General features: G+C 32.2%; 1 protein-coding gene across 1 annotated transcript in view; it reads right to left on the bottom strand.

Annotated features, from left to right (window-relative positions):
• The window catches only part of LOC147072105 (zwei Ig domain protein zig-8-like), a 76,955-nt gene that overhangs the window by 31,233 nt on the left and 25,623 nt on the right, over window positions 1-20,099 (bottom strand). The window contains exon 2 of the mRNA XM_085947728.1: window positions 13,364-13,572. Coding sequence (XP_085803854.1) covers window positions 13,364-13,572 — 209 coding nt within the window. The remainder of the gene's footprint in view (window positions 1-13,363; window positions 13,573-20,099) is intronic.

Below are 20,099 nucleotides of genomic sequence, written 5' to 3'. Positions count from 1 at the left end.
TGGTAAACGAGACTGAAAATAAAATGAAAGGATATTCAAATAGTAGTATAACATTATTCTTTAAGTGCCTTGAATGGTCTCTCTGGCGTTCGTGATTACTTTCTCATCCCGTTTATGGACTCATATGATATTACGAAATTGAATAATTAGTAAAAATATACGTTGTTCCGTTGGTCAGGTCATGTTCCAAATATGGAAGACATCCAACAACACAAAATATTCCTTTTCGGGTGTTACAGAAGGTCAGAAGATCCAGATCGTAGAAAGATATGTAGCAACCCTGTGGCTAAAACAGTGGATTGGAAGCAGATACAAATGTGCGATGCTGTTTCTTAGAATCGGTCAAGAAACACATTGGGCTGTAATCCTGAAGATGATAATTGAAAGCAAGACAATTAAAATATTGTCCATATATAAAATTGCCAATCAAAAAAAAAACCTCTAGTGTTTAATTATTTGCCAGTTATAATATATTTATTTTGAATTCTTTATAACGGTCTTCTTATTGCGTTTAGTTTCACCAAAGTTTTAAATAAAAAAAACGATGGAAAAAAACTTCACTGAATTGACAAGATTAAATAAATGTATTTTCATGAAATGGACGTTTTATAAATGGACATCGCCAATATTTTTTTAGTGGAGAGAAAATTTATTTTGCTTTTAGAGATACATATTAATTTGCAACATATATATATGCTATCTTTAAAGTGTTTATTATTTCTTATTTTAAATACTAAAAAAATATAACCCAAATATTTTTAGCATTATAATAGGCTACCTACTATTTATTACCTGTATTAGCAAATATATGAATATTTTGATCAATCTTATTCAAAATTATTGTTTTGTAGATGTAATGTGTCATTGAGTTACATTACAATTAATACACATTATTTGAAAAAAAGACGGGACAAGAACCCGCATCCACTTTACCAATTGATCCATGTACGCCTTATGTAATTACAACAAAATTAACTAAAAAAATACAATTTGAAGCGCCTCATAAATTGCGTTAATTTGTTGTTGAATAAAAAATAATTAATTACATAACATTACATATTTGGTCATATTTTGATACCAATTAGCCTAGCTAAGCATATTAAGTAATTTTTCATTGCCATGTTAAAAAAATATTCTATAAGTGAATTAACTAGTGTTAATTAAGACCGCTTTAAAAATATAATTTTAATACTTATTTAAAATAGTGTTTTATTAATTAGTCACTGTCATAAGTATTAAGACTGTCAACCTATCTCATTTAAATTAGACGCGAGAACGGCTTAACTTGAACAAAATTTCGAAATTCATCTGCTTTACCGTGATAAAAGGTTCCAACCTTTTCGCGTCGTGCTAATGATCTGTTAAGAGGATTAATGATAATAGATGATTGATATTCACATTTTAACATTTGGTTAAATCCCAGTCACACATTTACAAAAAAAAGGAAAAAAATGCTTTGTATTCCTAAATGTCAGTCCCCTGGAGAAACATAATAATATATTATGTACCTAAGTACCCACATAGAATCATAATGTGCTCTTCCGGGAAGAAAATTTTACTGTGAATTAACATAGGCACATTTAAAAATAAATGAAAAAATACTAACCAAATTTTAAATAAAAAGACTGTTCTTTCATACTATGAGACTTATTAGTTATCATATTCGTTCCCAAGCGGAGCATATTTTGAGCTTTATTAAGATACTTTTTAGAGGAATATTTGTTAGCAATTCACACAACACCTAAGGTCCTTGCACTGAATCAAATTCATATTTTTAAAAACGTCATATTCGTTAATTATTGTCGATGAAAACTAGAGAACCTGTATTTAAATCAAAATAAGACCCTTATTTATTGATATATGTAAATTTACGACCATGTGAATTATTAATAAGAGCAATTTATTGTATGGCTCTCATTGACAAAATATTATTTTATTTTTAAAATTTTCTTTATACTTACATAAAAATGTATACCAGATTCATATTTTGCAATATTTCCATTGAAAATTCTTAACACGAATAAAGTACAATATTATTATCACTTCAATGTGATATCATATTAATTTTATTAGTTAACCTAGTGTTACAATAGTTTCGCCTATTTGGAACCATGGCCTCAGGGGATTGAGTGAATGTCTAAGAACATACTTCGTTAAAAAGCAAGTCAAAATATATATATACTTTTTTTGTCCGTATAAAAATCTACATGCAAAAATAATGATTCGCCTTTGCTCAAAACAATCTTTTACATTTTTATTTATTTTAATGATCAAATATATTTTTAAAACATTGAAACTATTTGATCACAGTCGATTCAAATTAAAAAAAAGCATAAAATAGTGGGACCTCTAAACTATGACTTGAATTGAATTGACATTGATATGAACTATTTCTTTCAACTACGTTTTTAACAAAAGTACATCAAATTCCACCAATTAAGAAGCAATCTTAACTCATACTAATTTAATCGTTATAGACGTCCGGCGTGCCAAATTTAATTATTGACGTTCTTGTACTTATGAATATTATTTTTTATTCAATACTGAAATATACATAACGTTTTAAGAATGTTAGATTTTTTTATTATAGTAAAAAAATCATATAAATAATACATAAAATATTAACATGTGAATCACAATATATCAAACATGAATATGATTGTTTTTCTCTGGATATTTTCCAAAAATAACTCGCATATATGGTTAATATAATATGACGAATTATAAGTAAATACATAAAATATTATATTAATATTCAATCTGCGAATGGTATACAAAGGCAATTTCCGGCGATAAATTGTATTAAGATATATTTTTTGTTCTTTATTTGATATTTACATTAATTCGAGCAATGATTTTGTTTGCTCCAAAACAGCGGCCCTAGGCTGACTATTTTGTATACTATATTTCATGTTTTCATTTAAGCATTTTCACTCCACCCACAGTATAAATTGTAGCGTAAAAAAGTATGACTCTTTTCATTCGCTTTCCCTGGCCGGGGTAGGTTTTCGGTTATGGATATTATTAACAGAAGTGACAGGGCACGAAAAGCCTACAAGAAAATGGTATTACAATTCAGAGGGTAGAGGTATAGACCCGTTTCACGATATCGGAGAAACACGTGACAGCTTCGTCTTTAACTCGAATCGTTCTACACGTAGGTAATATTAAAATATATACACTTTTTAATATTACCTACCTACACGGAGAACGCATTTTACTTGCGTAGTATAAATATTTTGCGTGGAAATTTTCACACATTTTATTTTTTCAATATGACAAAATTTACATGATGCTGTAAATCAAACTTTATCCGTTTTGCACAAAAAAATGGTAGTTCATAAAAAGTGTAGGTATGTGATTTCATAATACGGTGCCTATATAGTATAACATGAGATAGCTATTCATATTTAAATTTAAGAACGAGTTTATTATAGGGTGTTTTCGAAATTTTAAATAATATTGAAAACATTAAAAATGAATAGACATTTTAAACACTTTTAAGAATGTGAACAATATAATTATATAGAACTGTTAATTTTATTACAAACGGAAGTAAATCTTCCGTTGCCTGTTAATAAATAAAATAAAAAAACAAGACATCCCGCCCGAGCGCATGCATATCTGCGTATAGCGTATTAAAATGAGAATTCAAAAAATACTTTTAATCAAAATCCTACTCGTGAGTCATAAAAAAAGCTCGCAACCTTTAAAAAGCGCTTAAGTATCTTTTTCAAAAGCCTCGCCATCGGTAGCATTATCCCATTTATGTGAATGTATACTTATACTAGTAGGCATTTTTTAAAGGTGGGTTTTAGAGAGGCATATTATATTAATCGCCGTTTTTTTGTAAATGCACCCGTTTATTTACGATGACAGGTAAGAGGTCGCTTAAATATATTCATATTATTTATGGTAAATGGTTTGACAAAAGTACGTATCAATATACAATATTCTCTATTCATAAAACATTATACAGTGTTGGACACATACTTATTTGGTATACTTATCATATAATAATATGTATAATCAACTTTTTTCTACTGCTGCTTAAAAAAAGTACTGAGAATTATTACATATTATATAGAATTAAGGTGGGCAAAGGCTGACTATGGCCTCAATGATGTATACCGATGCCAATAGGTATACTTCTAAAAAATGTTGAGGCGCCACTGTCCAAGAAAGTCAGCAAATCCTATCTCTAGCCTCCGCGTGGCGTCCCCCGGGCAATGCAGATAATGTGCTGTATAACGCAACATACTATCTGTAGCTAATAGAGAAGGGTGCAAGGCGAAACTCTGGCGCCTTAAAACGAGAGACCTTTGGCTACGGGAAGGATCACCCAGACAGAAAAACCACACACCAACCCGTCTGGACAGCGTGGTGTGTTATGTCCAAAACCTTCATATGAAAACAAAAACTTCTAGAACCCGGCCCTCATTCTCCGGAGGCCAACCTGATACTGATCACGGCAGCGATCAGCGAAGGAAGGCAGAGGGTGCTAAAAATCCCCGGAGACCCGGAAAAGGCTGCCAACAGATGACCATTGCTACATATAACGCAAGAACATTGTCCAGCGATGCCAAACTTGTAGAGTTTCAAGAAGAGCTCCGGAATATCCACTGGGATGTTGTCGGACTCAGCGAAGTAAGGCGTAAAGGTGAGAGTATTATTACTTTACAAAGCGGACATGTGCTGTACTCCAAAGGAACCGATGAAGGACGCACGAGCGGTGTTGGATTTGTTGTCAACAAAGCCTGGAGGGACCGCATAGTCGAGTTCAACTGCATTTCTGACAGGGTCGCAAGCGTGATACTTAAAATCAATGCTAGGTACCGCATTCAGATTTTGCAAGTATATGCTCCGACACAGAGTTATCCTGATGAAAAAGTGGAAGAGTTTTACGAGGAAATAACATCCTTGAAAAATAAAAGTAAATGCCACTTCAACATCATAATGGGAGATTTCAATGCACGTATTGGATCATACCAAAGAGATGACGTAGCGGTCGGACATTTCGGACATGGCTCAAGGGATGGTAGAGGGGACATGCTTGTGGAGTTTGCTGAAACCAACAATCTTCACATCATGAATTCCTTTTTTCAACATAAACCTACACGTAAATGGACGTGGAGAAGCCCGACAGGAAGGACCAGCGAAATCGATTACATCCTCACTGACAGAAAATATACATTTTTAAACTGTAAAGTGATCAATCAGTTTAACACCGGCAGTGATCACCGGATGGTGAGATGTAAGATAAGATTGAACGTCAAATCAGAAAGATCCAAACTGCAGAAGAAGTCAAATGCTCGCGTATACCTGCAGAACAATACTGAATTCCAAAATGAACTCAAAAATGCACTATCGGCTTTCTTAGATGAGAACGAAACCGTTTCCCTATCCAACGCGGAGGATATAACGAATATTATTCTACAATGTGCAGAAAAAATAGGCGTAAAAAACTCAGAAGTTACACTTTCCACCAAGCTTTCGAAGGCAACATTGAATCTTATGGAGCAGAGAAGGAAAACCAAGAGCGATAGACAGGCACAAAACGATATGGAGTTTTCATCACTTTGCAAAACCCTCCGAAGGAAGATTAGAGAAGACCTTCGTAAATTCAATGTAAACCTCATACAAGCAATTGTGAAAGCAGGCAGAAGTCTAAACAAAAACAAGCAATGCTTGTCGATAGGAAAACGTCAAATCACAGCACTAAAAGCAAAAGATGGTTCTATCGTCAGAAATTGGGAACACTTGTTAAGCCGAGTGGAAGAGTTCTACAGCGATCTCTACAGTGATGACACTGACAATACGACTATAGACTTAGATCTTCAGAGAAATGGAAATTCGGAAGACCATACTCCCGAAATTACATCCTGGGAAGTAACCCATGCTTTAAATTACATGAAAAGTGGGAAAGCCCCCGGGGAAGACGGTTTAACGATAGATATCCTCAAAAAAGCAGGAAAGGATGCAAATGAAGTACTTGCACAATTGTTCACAGCCTGCATATGCAAAGAGGATGTCCCAGAGGTATGGAAAAATGCCAGCATTGTCATTCTTCACAAAAAAGGTGACAGAGAAGACCTAGCAAATTATCGTCCAATAAGTCTACTCCCTATTCTCTACAAGACGTTCACAAAAATTCTCTCAAACCGTCTGCAAAATGTACTAGACGAGAACCAACCGAGAGAACAAGCCGGATTTAGAGGAGGATACAGCACTATGGACCATATCCAAGTCGTCAGAGAAATCATAGAGCGGTACCAGGAATACAAACTGCCACTATGCATGGGTTTTATAGACTATGAGAAGGCGTTTGATTCGATAAAGAAATGTTCAATACTCGACGCACTCAGAAAACAAGGAATCCCTGGACGCTATATAAATATTTTCAATAATATATACAGTAGCGCAACAGCATCTGTAAATCTCCATAAACCATCGCGCAGATTTCCTATCAGCAAAGGAGTCCGACAAGGTGATACAATCTCACCTAAACTATTTACAGCTACCCTTGAAGACTTATTCAGGCAACTTGACTGGAATGACAAAGGGATCCCCATAAATGGAGAATACCTGAGTCATCTGCGCTTTGCCGATGACATAGTAATTTTCTCGCAAGACTCAGAAGACCTCCAAAGCAGAATGCAGGAACTCGCTGAAGTAAGCAACAAAGTAGGTTTGAAAATAAATGTAACAAAGACGAAAGTCATGTTCAACTGCTTTGCAGGCCAAAAAGAGATCCTCATCAATGGCACTCAGCTCGAACAGGTGAAAAGCTACATCTATCTGGGACAACAAGTATCTATAGATGGATGTATATTTGATGAAATTGTTCGCAGAGTAAAGCTAGGCTGGAGTGCTTTTGGCCGCCTGAATAATGTCTTCAAAAGTGACCTTCCACTGTGCCTAAAGCGCAAAGTGTTCAACCAGTGTGTGCTTCCCGTGATGACATATGCGTGTGAAACATGGGCCCTAAGTAAAAGAGAGATCCAGAAACTTAGAGTAGCACAACGTGGTATGGAGAGGTGCATGCTGGGCATAACGCGAAAGGACAAAAAGAGGAATGAGTGGATAAGGAAGCAGACAAGGGTTTGCGATGTAATAAAGTTTATTAAAAGCCTTAAATGGAGATGGGCTGGACACATAGCTCGAAGAAGAGACAATCGTTGGACAAATCTAGTCATCCAGTGGTATCCAAGAAGTACAAAACGTCCACAAGGTAGACCTAGAGGCCGCTGGATCGATGAAATGATAAAGTTCTGCGGAAGTACGTGGCAACGCAATGCACAGGACCGAGAGAAGTGGAAGCAACTTGAAGAGGCCTTCATCCAGCAGTGGATAGATTCAGGCTGATGATGATGATGATATAGAATTAAAATTGTAATATAGAATTTCATACAACAATATTCGAACAACATGCCGAAAGACGAAACCCGATCGCAAAATAGAATAGTAGAAAATTTAAATCAAGTAGAATTTACATTCAATTTCCATCAATTACCTACCCTCAGTCGATAGTATTAAGTAACAATAATTCAAAGTGTAATTTTACCAGTAATGTGTTAAGTGTGTTAATGAATTAACATTACCAAAGTAAACATTGCATGCTACTCGTATGTAAAACAAACAAGGAAAGCTTCTTTCACCATTTCTAAGCATTTCATCTAAAATTTTGATAAAATCGACAAAGCAGGACATTTTCATTTTCGTGCTACAGAGTACATATACGCCACAATGTTTATAACGTAACATCCCTCCGATCGGAAGAAGATTTGAGTAAGCTCATTTTGGCGTGGGTTTTTCCTTTCCTCTTGTCCTTTCCTTATGGAATATTTTATCTGATTTCAAAACGTACCTAGATTCTGTACGTGACAGAATTTTCAAACGATACGAGTGTACAAAGAAGACGGCATATAATATGATCTCTCGTATAATGAATATATCACTTGATAGATGTGCGTGCGAGGCGATTCTTTTTAGGTAGGTTTATTGTAATGGAAACTTCGCGGAAATTGCGTATTAGTTTGATAACAATATTAGTTCGCCGGATGAAAATGTTACTCACTCTCTTTGGCTTTATTCTATATTGTTAGGTATAGAAATCTTTATTGATTTATCTCTTAAACTATTTTGGTGCAAATAGTGTGTTCTAATTTATATCTCAATCTATAGCGATAACATGTTTATACAACAAAACATTATGAATGTTAATTGCCGTTTGTCATATTAATTTCATTATTGTTCTTCTTGTATTTACACATCTATAAAATGCAATCTGTAGGTATTGAATATGTATTTCACTCCTTTTTATTTCAGTATAATAGTTGAACCAAAATGGTAACTGCCGCGATAGCTATAATACGTAATACGTATAATTTAGTTTTTTGCTTCCCATAAAACTCGGTATTTCTAAAATGTAATAATATACATTAAATTAAAAAAATGTAGTCAATATTCTCTTACTCTGGCTATTTTTAGGATTTATATTGATACGAATTTAATTATAATATGATCAAATTTACTAGGAAAATATAAAAATTTGTTGAGTGATATCATATTATAATAGAGTTTACAATGAAGAGATTTATACATCATAAAACCCAATTTACATGTACACGTAAAAGCCGTAATACGCCATCTCCTTTCTATTTATAGACATAATTTTATTGAAATATTCCCATTAGATTATAGCAAATTGAGTTTTCGTAAGCATAATATGTACTAAGATAATTCTTAAACGCATAAGCATAATTTAAAATGCTCTCAAAAGCTTTAGCGAAGAAATAATTTTTCACGAATTGAAAAACTCAAATGAGGCAAACCCTTTCTAATCGTGTCCTCTCACTATAAGTATGTCTTGTTTAAGGCCTCACATCCTTGATTCTGTGAACAATGGTATTATATGTATATTAATATAAATTTATAATTATTACGACGAGATGTCATACCTTTATATTAAACATTATTGAGACTAATATTGTACTGCGATTCAAAAATATGGACAATAACTGTCAGTGATTCCCATAAGTTATAGTTTATTTGGATATAATTTTGCAAAAACGACGTTTTTGACGTCGTCTGCGAGGATGACATATGGCGACGTCGTAATACTTACCGTAGGCCGGCTACATAACACTAGTAAGTATATACTCAAGCACCGTCAAATACCGTCATGTTTAGTACATCAGAAATAACACGGAATACTGGAAGACCATGAATTCAATAGCTCGATGACCTAAAGAAAACATTTTGAGTAGGTACTGGGAATAGTCGGCTGGAGTATCGAAAGAGCGGAGGAGTTTACTTGATGATGCAAGGATTCATCCTGGGCTGTAGCGCTAGAAAATAAAATGAAGCGTAGTTTATATAATAATTTTCTTTTTCATTTTTCTGGCGCTACAACCTTTTATGGGTTTCGGATATATTCGCTTTCGTCCAGCTTATGATGCCCAAGATTTTTAAACCCAACTCAATAGTATCATTCTATCTTAATCCGCTAGATTTATTAAGTTATGAAAAAATAATTAACTTACGATAAAGAAATAATGTAATCATAATTCATAAATTCATTAAAATTCATAAAAAATTTCAATGAATAACAAATATTCTAAAATGGTTTCTTAATAAATATTTCATCTTTAAATATCTATAAAAGGAAAAAAATAAGAACAGCTCACGATTTCTTGTGAATATGCCTTTAATATTTGGAAGGTCGGCTGATATTTTTGTGTTAAATAGTAACCACGCAATTTTTCGTTCGGTTGATAAGAGGTAAAAAATCCTTCTTTGTGACCAAAATGAAGGTGCACGCCGGGAAATGTATTATACTCTCTTCTCGGAAAAAAACTTTTTCGTTGAGCGAGGGAATTTATCAAGAATGCAAAATCTATATTGCCACCTCTACGGGTGCTATCATGTGAATAATTTAGATATACAGAACTTTTTAAGGAGCTTATAGAAGTCGAGTTATCAAGTACCTACATAGTATTTCCCTCCGCATTGTTGTACGTTAAACTCGTTTTACATTTAAACACAAGCATCATGTAAGTAAGAATGGCAAAGTTGTGAAACATAAGCAGCCATTATAACTTCGTAAATCTATTTCGTGAACTCCCTTTGGCGAAACGAGGATCAAAGTCAACTTTCTCCTTACGAATTATTTTGAATTATTTCGAGAGCAATCAAAATTTGTATTGTTCCACTAAGGTCGGTTTTGTTACAATTTAGGAAGCAAGTAATTCGCATCCTTGTTATTATATCATTAAGCCTATTGCTTTTATGGGGCTTATTATACGGACACGAGGGAATTATTGGCAAGCAAAAATTTAAAAGTTAATTATTTTGAAATAATTTTTCTAAATATAAATTTTAATATTCTTTCCATTTATTTATACGTACCAGATAAATAATCAACATACTTAAGATGAAATTTAACAACTTATTTAATTTAACATTAGATAATTATTTTTGATTGAATCAATCACGATCAGACGTTTCACGGGATTGAGACATGTTCCGGATGCCAAGAGAGAACGCGACACCCCGTATCATTGAGGCACAACCTCAAGGGTTCCGTCGCTGTGGCCGACCCTCCCTCCCCTTCAGCGGTGCTATAAAAAAGATGAATGCGCTGCAGGTCTCACATGGCGGAAGGCACGAGACGTGGCGATGGACCTAGGGAAGTGATGCGACCATATACTTTCACTATGTCCAACACTGAGGCGTGACAAGGTGAAGTAAGTAAGTATTTAGTTGTATTATTATTTATTTACGCTGCTAGCACGGGGTGGGCCCTGGCCGCCTCCAATATAGCTCCTTACCACCTTTTTCGTTTTTCCCTGGAACGTCATTAGACAAAAAAGTTTTTTTCCAGCCACTGGAGTTATCGCATCGAATCTGGTGTGCGTAAATTGATATATAATGTGATCAAATTTCACAAAGTTAAAACCGTACACAATATTGATGTCAACTTATGATTAATTTTATACATTTCTTTTCATACACGCGGTCGAATATTTCTGGCAAAAATTGTATTCTAAAATACATACAGAATCAGACCGCGCGATAGTATGACACTGATTCTGACGTTTATGGATGTTTTTTTTTACAAAACTTATATACTATGCATATATGTATCGCTAGATTTCAAAATCAGCCAAGTCTACCTTTAGGTATTTTTGATTTTTTTGTGAATTGCTGAAGAACTACAGCTTTCTAACATTTCTGCATTATCAAAATATGTAACTTATTTATTTTAAATATTCTATAATCGAAATAATATAAACTTTAACTCTCATGACTGTGTACTTTGGAAAACAAAAAAGCTGTTTTCTCCTATTCATCCATTATGGACATGGCTGATTTTGAAATCTAGCGACACATATAATATGTTTTGTATGCGTGAAATTCATTGGATCCTGCCTAGCAAGACCTGTCAATGTTTAGTTTATGTGATAGCTGGACACGTACAACAGTTGGGCAAGACGACAATCAATAATTTATAATGATATTAACAGATGTCATTGGTGATAAGCAAATTATATTATTTTCCTAGAAGAAAAAATAATGAAAGTATAGTATGTATAGAATAAATAAATAATGTATTATTTAAATACGTTAGTAAATATACAATTAAAAGATATTTTTTTTAAAGAATGCAGTCTTTAGTATAATATTTATAATCTTCGCCACTGATAATTAAACACAATCGAAATATAAGTAAATGTGTAAATAAGCATACAAAATTATTGGAATAATATTTGGAATACTGAAAATAACTTGAAATGGAAATGAGTAGTTCACATCGCTCGAAAGACAGATCATCGGTAAACAAAAATCTCAATATCCATTGGTACAAATAGGTGGAAATGAAAAATTTAGAACCGAGAAGAGTGGCGATTTCAATAAAGCAATGTATCCAGATTATCTGAGATGATGATGATGTTGATGATTAATTTGACATGTTTAGTCAATACAGACTCACAAAGCATCTGTGTGACCAACCAGTTGGTAAAATACTAATTGCGACCAAATATCCAATTAAATAATTTCAAGGCGTATATTTGGGTTAGAGTGGCAATAGGCTGGTCACATTAATAGAGGAGACGATAGGAAAGGTCGCTGGGGTGAAAATTCCAATGGATTGAAATAGAATTACGTATTCATGAAAGCGTACATGTCAGGGCACATAGGGTCGCAAGAGCAGAAGGAAAAAAATGATTACACAACAAATTATGCCGATAAGGTATGCATAATTTATAAAAGCAGAAGGTTACCCCAATAGATATTGGAATTTTCGAAATACTTTTTTATTATTACACCTTCCACAATCAGCTCGAACGACTCTTTCATAATATTACTAAAAAAAATAACATAAAGGTACATGATTTCGTTTTTCATCTGACTTTTTAGGACAAATTTAATATACTTTTAAAATACTACATTTTTCGTTTTATTTTAAAGTTATTTTGGTAATGTTTAATATTCGTATCACGTTAAAATTAATTTAATCAAACTCAATCGAACTTTCCAATGAAATTCCTTTCCGTCCAGGAATCTGGAAAAAAACTCAAGGCTACAAATTTCAACCCATGTCAATATCAGCTAACATGAAAACGATATTTTTTTTTATCAAAGGTAGTAACATTATAAAGAGTTTCCAAAAATTGTTACACACCTCATACCACTCATTTTAATACATTTTCATATACTACATTATTTATATTCAGTACATTATTTAGAAAATAAATGGACTCTCACTGGATTGAAGTAAAAAGTAATTGTATGATATTTCAATGCCGTACCAAATATATATATTAGAAATTATATCCTTGTCCAATATCAATAATGAAATTTTGTAAGAAATTGATATGTTCAGAAAATAAAATAAAATAAAATGGTAACTAGGTTAAAACTTACTTACTCATTAAAATAAACATTTGAATTCCAATATTTAATATGAATTTTACGTTTTCGGCCTTTATTCATGTTTTTTTGTTATATCGAAGAAACTGACACACAGATATCTTCCGCCATTTTGAGTTGATATAATATCACCAGTACAGGGAAGACAACACAAAAATGTTAAAATAATATTTATAGTGTTGTAGAAAATAGTTAATTTGTCTAAACTATCTTAGATTTTTTTTTCATTACTGCCTACAAAGCAAAACTGCTGAAATGTAGGTAACATAAATTATTAATGGTGGCGATGCTTCAATTACAAATAAAGTAAACAGTAGTTAGGTACATAATATTTCAATTTCATCTAACTCATACCATCACACCGGATAAACCAACGCCTACATAATGATGTAGGTTGCTAAATAATTAATTAGTGTAAAAATATTACCGTTTTATTTCCCAAGTTTCTGACGCGACAGCTCAGATAAGCGGATCGTCCCACCAACGCAGTTACGTTGGGCGGTGCCAAGGATACGAAGAAAGGATCCACCCGATCAGCTCCGAAGAGTGGGAAACCCGTGGCTGCCGTGGGAGGCTGCAGCATGTTCGGCGATCTCTCCCCGCCTCTTATCTCATCGCCGCTCAACTGTAATGAATCTAAAAGAAAAAACCCCGTCATTAATACTCCTTATTCATCTGAATTAAGAGAAATCTTTGAATCACTGGGTATAATAATGGTTTCAAAATAAATTAAACCAAGATCATGATACTAGTTATCAGACTAGTCATTGGATGAATTTCGACTAAAATATTTATGATAATAATTATATAGTTGTGGTTGCGATAATTTTTAATTCTGAATGTATCACTATAAATCTTGAGTGTAGTGAATATAATTAAAACCAAACGGGTTACCTTCCTTCACTGAATCATTTTGTTAACAATGTGTTGTGAGCAAGTCAGTCTCAAATGATACGATCTCATTTTCAAAACTCTTCAAATAACTTCTTGAGAATTCAACTGAAACACTCGCAATATCATTAGTACCAAACCTAGTAATGTGATATATCCGTAAATTATATAGGTATGCACTATTGAATATATTGTATGTATTTATTTGTTGGTATTAGTGCCCTTAGTGGTGATGAATTCTTTGATATTGAAGACAACAGCATAAGAACGTGCACAACAACAAAATACTTTGCACTAAGAAAAATAACTTTTTCATAATTTTATCGGCCTGCGATCTTCAAAATTAACCGCATCTTCGGAATGGCACAATTCCAAATGCTCGATTTTGCAGGAGCACGCTTTGAATGTTAAATTGTTGCGTAATAAATCAGTTATCTCGTATCTATAAAAACTTTTCCACTACATTGATAAATCGGTAAAGTAAAGTTCTTTTTATACATGCGAGATACCTGATTTGTTACGATAAAATAAAACATTCAAGCCGTGATCCAGCAAATTCAAATGGATATTTGGAAAAGTGCCACTATTATTCTTTGAAAACGAAACAAAACCTTTTATTTTATGACTACCACACTACAACCATCTTAAATCAAAAGTGCGTTATCTCATTTTGTCTTAACTAGTAAGTTAGTACTCAGGTATATAAAAATAAATGCATTATATAAAGCTGTCAATATTTTTCGAACGTATAAATATTGTTTTCAAAAATACATAATTTATATAATATATGAGCATAACCAATAGGTAACGCTTCAACGTAAATTTCCTAGGTTCCGGGTTCGTATCCCGTTGTTTTACAATGTTTTTGGGCCCAAAGTACAGAGCCAACTTTACTAGGTTGAGCAAGTGGCTAATATCCATTTCTCGTAAAAACAAAAATATTTTAATAGGGTGGAGGCCAATATTATGATCATTTTACGATCGAATATGGTGATGTTACATAATATTATATTGTTATTAATTTATATAATTTGGCATTAGGTAGAGATGAATTTAATATTTAAGACGGTCAATAACACCAACATAATATTTGTTATCCGATAGAATTTGCTTTATGTGGCTGACCATTGGCCGGTATAAATAGTCAGTATTATCAGTTATTTTAATTAAATTTTATTGTATATAATCTTTTAGTTTAAACTATTATTTTTTAGCACAAAAAGCTACACAAAACCGTCTTATAAATTCGAGGGCTTAGTGTCAAACAACACTATCTACAAAAGTGCAACTTTACAGGAGAGCCAAAAATCGTTATTTTAGATTCTTGTAACTCAACAAGGGAAATGTTTATTTAAAACCTAATGTTAATATTTTATAATTTATTGTGTATTGTATATTTATCTTGCTTATGATGATTTTAAAATTTATAGGGATAGTTTTTAAAAAATATGAAAACAAGGGTAACTTATGTAGTTAACGTTAAACTTTACTGACGATTTAATAAGAAATTAGAAAAGATTGACATAACGTTGTTTGACTATCATGTAGCCGTAAATGTAAAATAACGTTACCTCAAAAAAAAAAAAAAAAGCACTTTTTTGTAGATAACGTTGTCTGACTTTAAGCACTCGAATTTGTACTGAGTCTACACATATTTTTAAAAAAATACGACACGAATTTTGTTCGTATCGTGATATGAGTATCAAAATTTATATTTCACTTTATGTAAATCTAAGTATGCGAGTAAAATAGATGTCATGAAAGCATTTTATATAAGGAATATATAAATTAAGTATCATGAATTACCGCGGAATAAAAAAAATGTATAACATCCATTTCTCCTAAAAACAAAAATCTTTTAATACAAATCTCCACTTTGTGGAGGCCCATAATATGATCCTATTAGAATCGGACATGGTCCAAAGAAAAGAAGACATAAAAAAGCAGAATCTCTTGAAAACATAATTGAAAACATTTATTATCGTTGCAATAAAATTTACTTGTTAATAAAACTGAATGGTGTTTTATATTTTCTGTTTTTAAAATTGTCGATATGTACTTAAATAAATAAAAAAACAAATTATATACTCGTCTTTGCCATACCACAAAAACGACACCCAAATTGGACGGGAATGGGACGACTGGACTCCGGACAATTGGACGCCGCACTGTCGTAGACACGTATACAGAACGTAGATGAGGTATTTTAATCAGTTTATATCTACTACTTAGTAGTTTTAATTCATTTTACTCTTAACATAATGTATTCTTTATTGCGGATGTAGAATTACCATGCCTAAGGCTTTATATAAAATAAAAAACTCTTTTTTCGTTGGAACTTAAACATATGCACGATTAAATCATTATTTATGTCTGCATATTTACATTCTCACCAACTATTAAATCATAATATAATCATTTAAATATAAATAATAATATTAAATATTTTTTTAAAACGTCCAACGTCTATTTATTTTAGAATTCCGTGGCGTCCAGTTGTCCCGGTGCCAAACCGTCCTAGACCCAATTGGACAGTGGCACGTACAAGTTTGATAGTTGATGGTTTTGTCTACTTTGGGTATCTCGAATGGGGATGAACTGACAAAATAATATCACAAAGGAAATTATTATGTCAGCGAAAAAATGCTTCTTCATTTCATAAGAAATTTTAAGTCGCATTCACTATTTCGCCAAAGTAAAAGCACGCTTTACGCGAGACAGTTATGAAGTTTTGTACTCACATATGCCACGAAAAGCTACACAAACTAGTATCTCTTCAAAGAAATAAATATCGCATTTTTTAATAATCCCTGATTTGTTCTGCTGTATTTGTAGGTCATTTGGGGATGATCAATCAATCCGATATAAAATACGATGCTGAGCTCTACGGTCTCTATAAAGATTGCAGCACAGTTCAATCAATTTGTAATTAATTGGAAGACAGCAGTGGCTAGATCATGTACCAATGGTACCATGTATCAAGGCTGGAGGTAGGCTGTTAATATCCGATAAAAATTGTCATAGTAAACTGTTTCAGTCAAACGTATTTGTTTTCATTACAGTCATTACACTAAGACTATAATGCGTGGAAATCATTTATTAGTTTTTAAAATTCAATTAAACCCTACTTAAACCAAGCCATAATATATAATAATCAAAAAATATTCCTCTATCTATAAAATTTCTAAAAGTATGCCATTAAATCATGCAAAATTTTAGATATTTTATAGATAGAAGAATATTTTTTTATCGATTATCGTTTGGTTTAGGCGGAGCGTAATGAATTTAACAAAACTAACCAACAGCATCTGTAATATGTATTAATAATTCAACTAAAACAAATAATTATGGCTGGAAAGATGTGCACTATTTTTTTCTGATCGCCCATATCATACCAAAACTATCATGACTCGGTTTAGACAGAGTTTAATTGATTTTTTAAAACTATCCAGCACCATCTGCAATTTTTATTTTTAGTTCAATGAAAACATATAAGTATGACTGACAAAGTTTAGTGTGCACTATTTGTGTCGGATCTTTACAGCATACCGCCATCCTTCGCAACTGTCATGTACATCCCGCAAATGAAAATAAGCAGATGAAGGGAATAATGTGCATTAATCCAGGTTACATAAAATTAATGGGAAGTGGGTTGCCTTCTGGGTGAGGCTGTAACAAAGTTTAATTCTCGAGTGTGGAGAAGCATGGGATAAACTTAAACGCGTGTTAAATAATATGTTATTTTCAATATTTACGTATGCGTCATAATATAATTAAAGTTTGTCACGTGAACGAAATGCACATTTAACATTGATAATATTCAAGAAAACTTGGCGTGCTTTGTATTTCTTGAATTTGGCTTCAAAGTCTTGATCCATGGCAATTGGGTTCCACATAAAAATGCTAATATTTCATTGGCTAAACGGAGTACTTGAGGGACCGAACTGGAAACTGGCCATTTTGGATAAGGATAGGTGAAGAGAATATTTGGGGAGACTGATAGTATTTCAGATGATGATATTTCTTAAATACATAAAGGAAACCGTCTATATTTATAAATTTAATATCCCTGTATACGAATGTTATTTAACGATGTAAAATTTTTAAGCAGTTACATCTTGAACACTTTTGTGATTTTCACACCCGTAAAGTCATTTTCCTGCACTTTCGTTTAAGTGCTTGCAGTATAAAATTTTGATAGGTCTGAAAAGCGTATTATTTTATACACCCCTTCAATTTACTTTAATATATTTGACATGTCAAACTTTCAAATGAAAATTGTTATAACACTAAATCATGAATTTTGATGCGCAAGGGAGTAGTCAAATGCTTTCTAAGAAAACAAAGATTTGTATAAAAGTAACTGTATACTGTAACTTCTCTTAACATATTTTTTACGATACCAACATTATGTATATTTGCACGCTTCATTTACTTTTATTTTTTTGTCTCACAATACAATTTCCGTGACGAAGTTGTGTTTTGTTTCCGGTGGCTGTTTGTTCAATGACTTTGAACAAAATTCAGCCTGCACAAATCTTCCAAACGATAGCATTCGCATTTTTTTAACTATAAATTGAATTCTTTTTGTTTTTTATGTATAAAAAAGCTCTGAAAATATATTGTTACCTTATTTTTATTTTTTTGAAATTTCAAACTTTTCTTTCCGCCATTATTATTATCAAATGTTTTAATTGACCTAAATAAGAACAGTAGGTATACAATTGTATAACAAGAGTATATTATTATATTACTGAATACTTACACTAAATATGTGTGAAATATTCTAAAAGCAAATGTCAAAGAAAATATTTCAAGTTTTTATTCAATTTCAAAGATGGCGATGGAAATAATGTGCTAAACGTCAGTTGTATGATTTGAGATAAGTGCTCATACTCATTCCGCAGAGGAATACAGATGGTACTTAGTGAATGTTTTAGATAACTTGTCAATGACATACAGTGCTTTTTTTGAAATTGTTATGAATACTATATTATTTGCTATAATTGAATAATTAGCATTGTATTATAATATATCCATATTAGGAATATTCGAATTCACTTTAAAATAATAATCAATTATTAAATTATTGTACATTTAATATCTGGCACATAGTTCCTATTTTATTTCGTATATTCAACTAGTGTTAGTGGACACTTGGCTGGTTTATAATGTGTATAATATCCCATCTACGTATAAGCTATAAATATAACGTTATAATTTATTTGCCTGTTTTTCTTCTAATAATTAAAATTCTATTCTCTACATCTTTTCATTTCGTCTCGTTCCCGACTTGATGGAAAGCCCATGCAAGGGTGTACGAAACAGGTTTCAAAATTATTGTTGTATATTAGAAACTTAAGGGGGGACATGCTCGTCGTAGGTCAAAATTGAGTTTTTATTGTATTTTCAAACCATGATCCTGGACACTCCCTAAACGTTGTAGATAATCTATTTATATAATTTTGAAGCCTTATTATCCTTTATATTTATTTCAAACATTTGATGACTGCATAAAGTATTTTTGTTACATAAAATAGTATTTTTTTTAAACCTCTCGCTCTAATGTTTTAGTCAATATCATTTAACTTCCTACTTCAATTATAGTTTGTCAATTTATGGCTACGGCCATATGTTGTAGCTTAAAAACTGGGGAATGACAAAAGAAATGGCGTATTTCAAAAAAACACTACCTTATTCTTAGGTCAATAATTATTATAAAGCAATCATTATTCGTAGGATATTTATCACACTTGAATGGTCAAAGACATAGCTTATAATAAGTATCTATAGAATCATCTTCAAATGTGTTAATCTTGCCGATTTTTTGAATAATAAAATGCCTAATTCTTGTCAAATTTGGGATCACAGAGATTATCAATATAATTTTTTATCGTAAATATTTTACTAAAATTATCTCGTCATAAATTATACTAATGGTTTCATAAATACGATTAAAAATTAATAAATATAAAAAATCTTAACATCACTGCACATTCATGTACCGAAATATGACTATATTCTAAAACATTAGAGCGAGAGGTTTAAAAGAATACTATTTTATGTAACAAAAATACTTTATGCAGTCATCAAATGTTTAAAATAAATATAAAGGATAATAAGGCTTCAAAATTATATAAATAGATTATCTACAACGTTTAAGGAGTGTCCAGGATCATGGTTTGAAAATACAATAAAAACTCAATTTTGACCTACGACGAGCATGTGGGCCGTTAATGCTGGCATCTATAATTTAGGAACGTGACTCATGT

This window comes from Rhyacophila brunnea, unplaced genomic scaffold, assembly GCF_057557595.1.
Source record: "Rhyacophila brunnea isolate RB1 unplaced genomic scaffold, BYU_Rbru_1.0 scaffold_2, whole genome shotgun sequence".
Lineage (NCBI taxonomy): Eukaryota > Metazoa > Arthropoda > Insecta > Trichoptera > Rhyacophilidae > Rhyacophila > Rhyacophila brunnea.
Note: the sequence above shows the minus strand (reverse complement) of the source record. Positions and strands in the feature narration are given on the sequence as shown.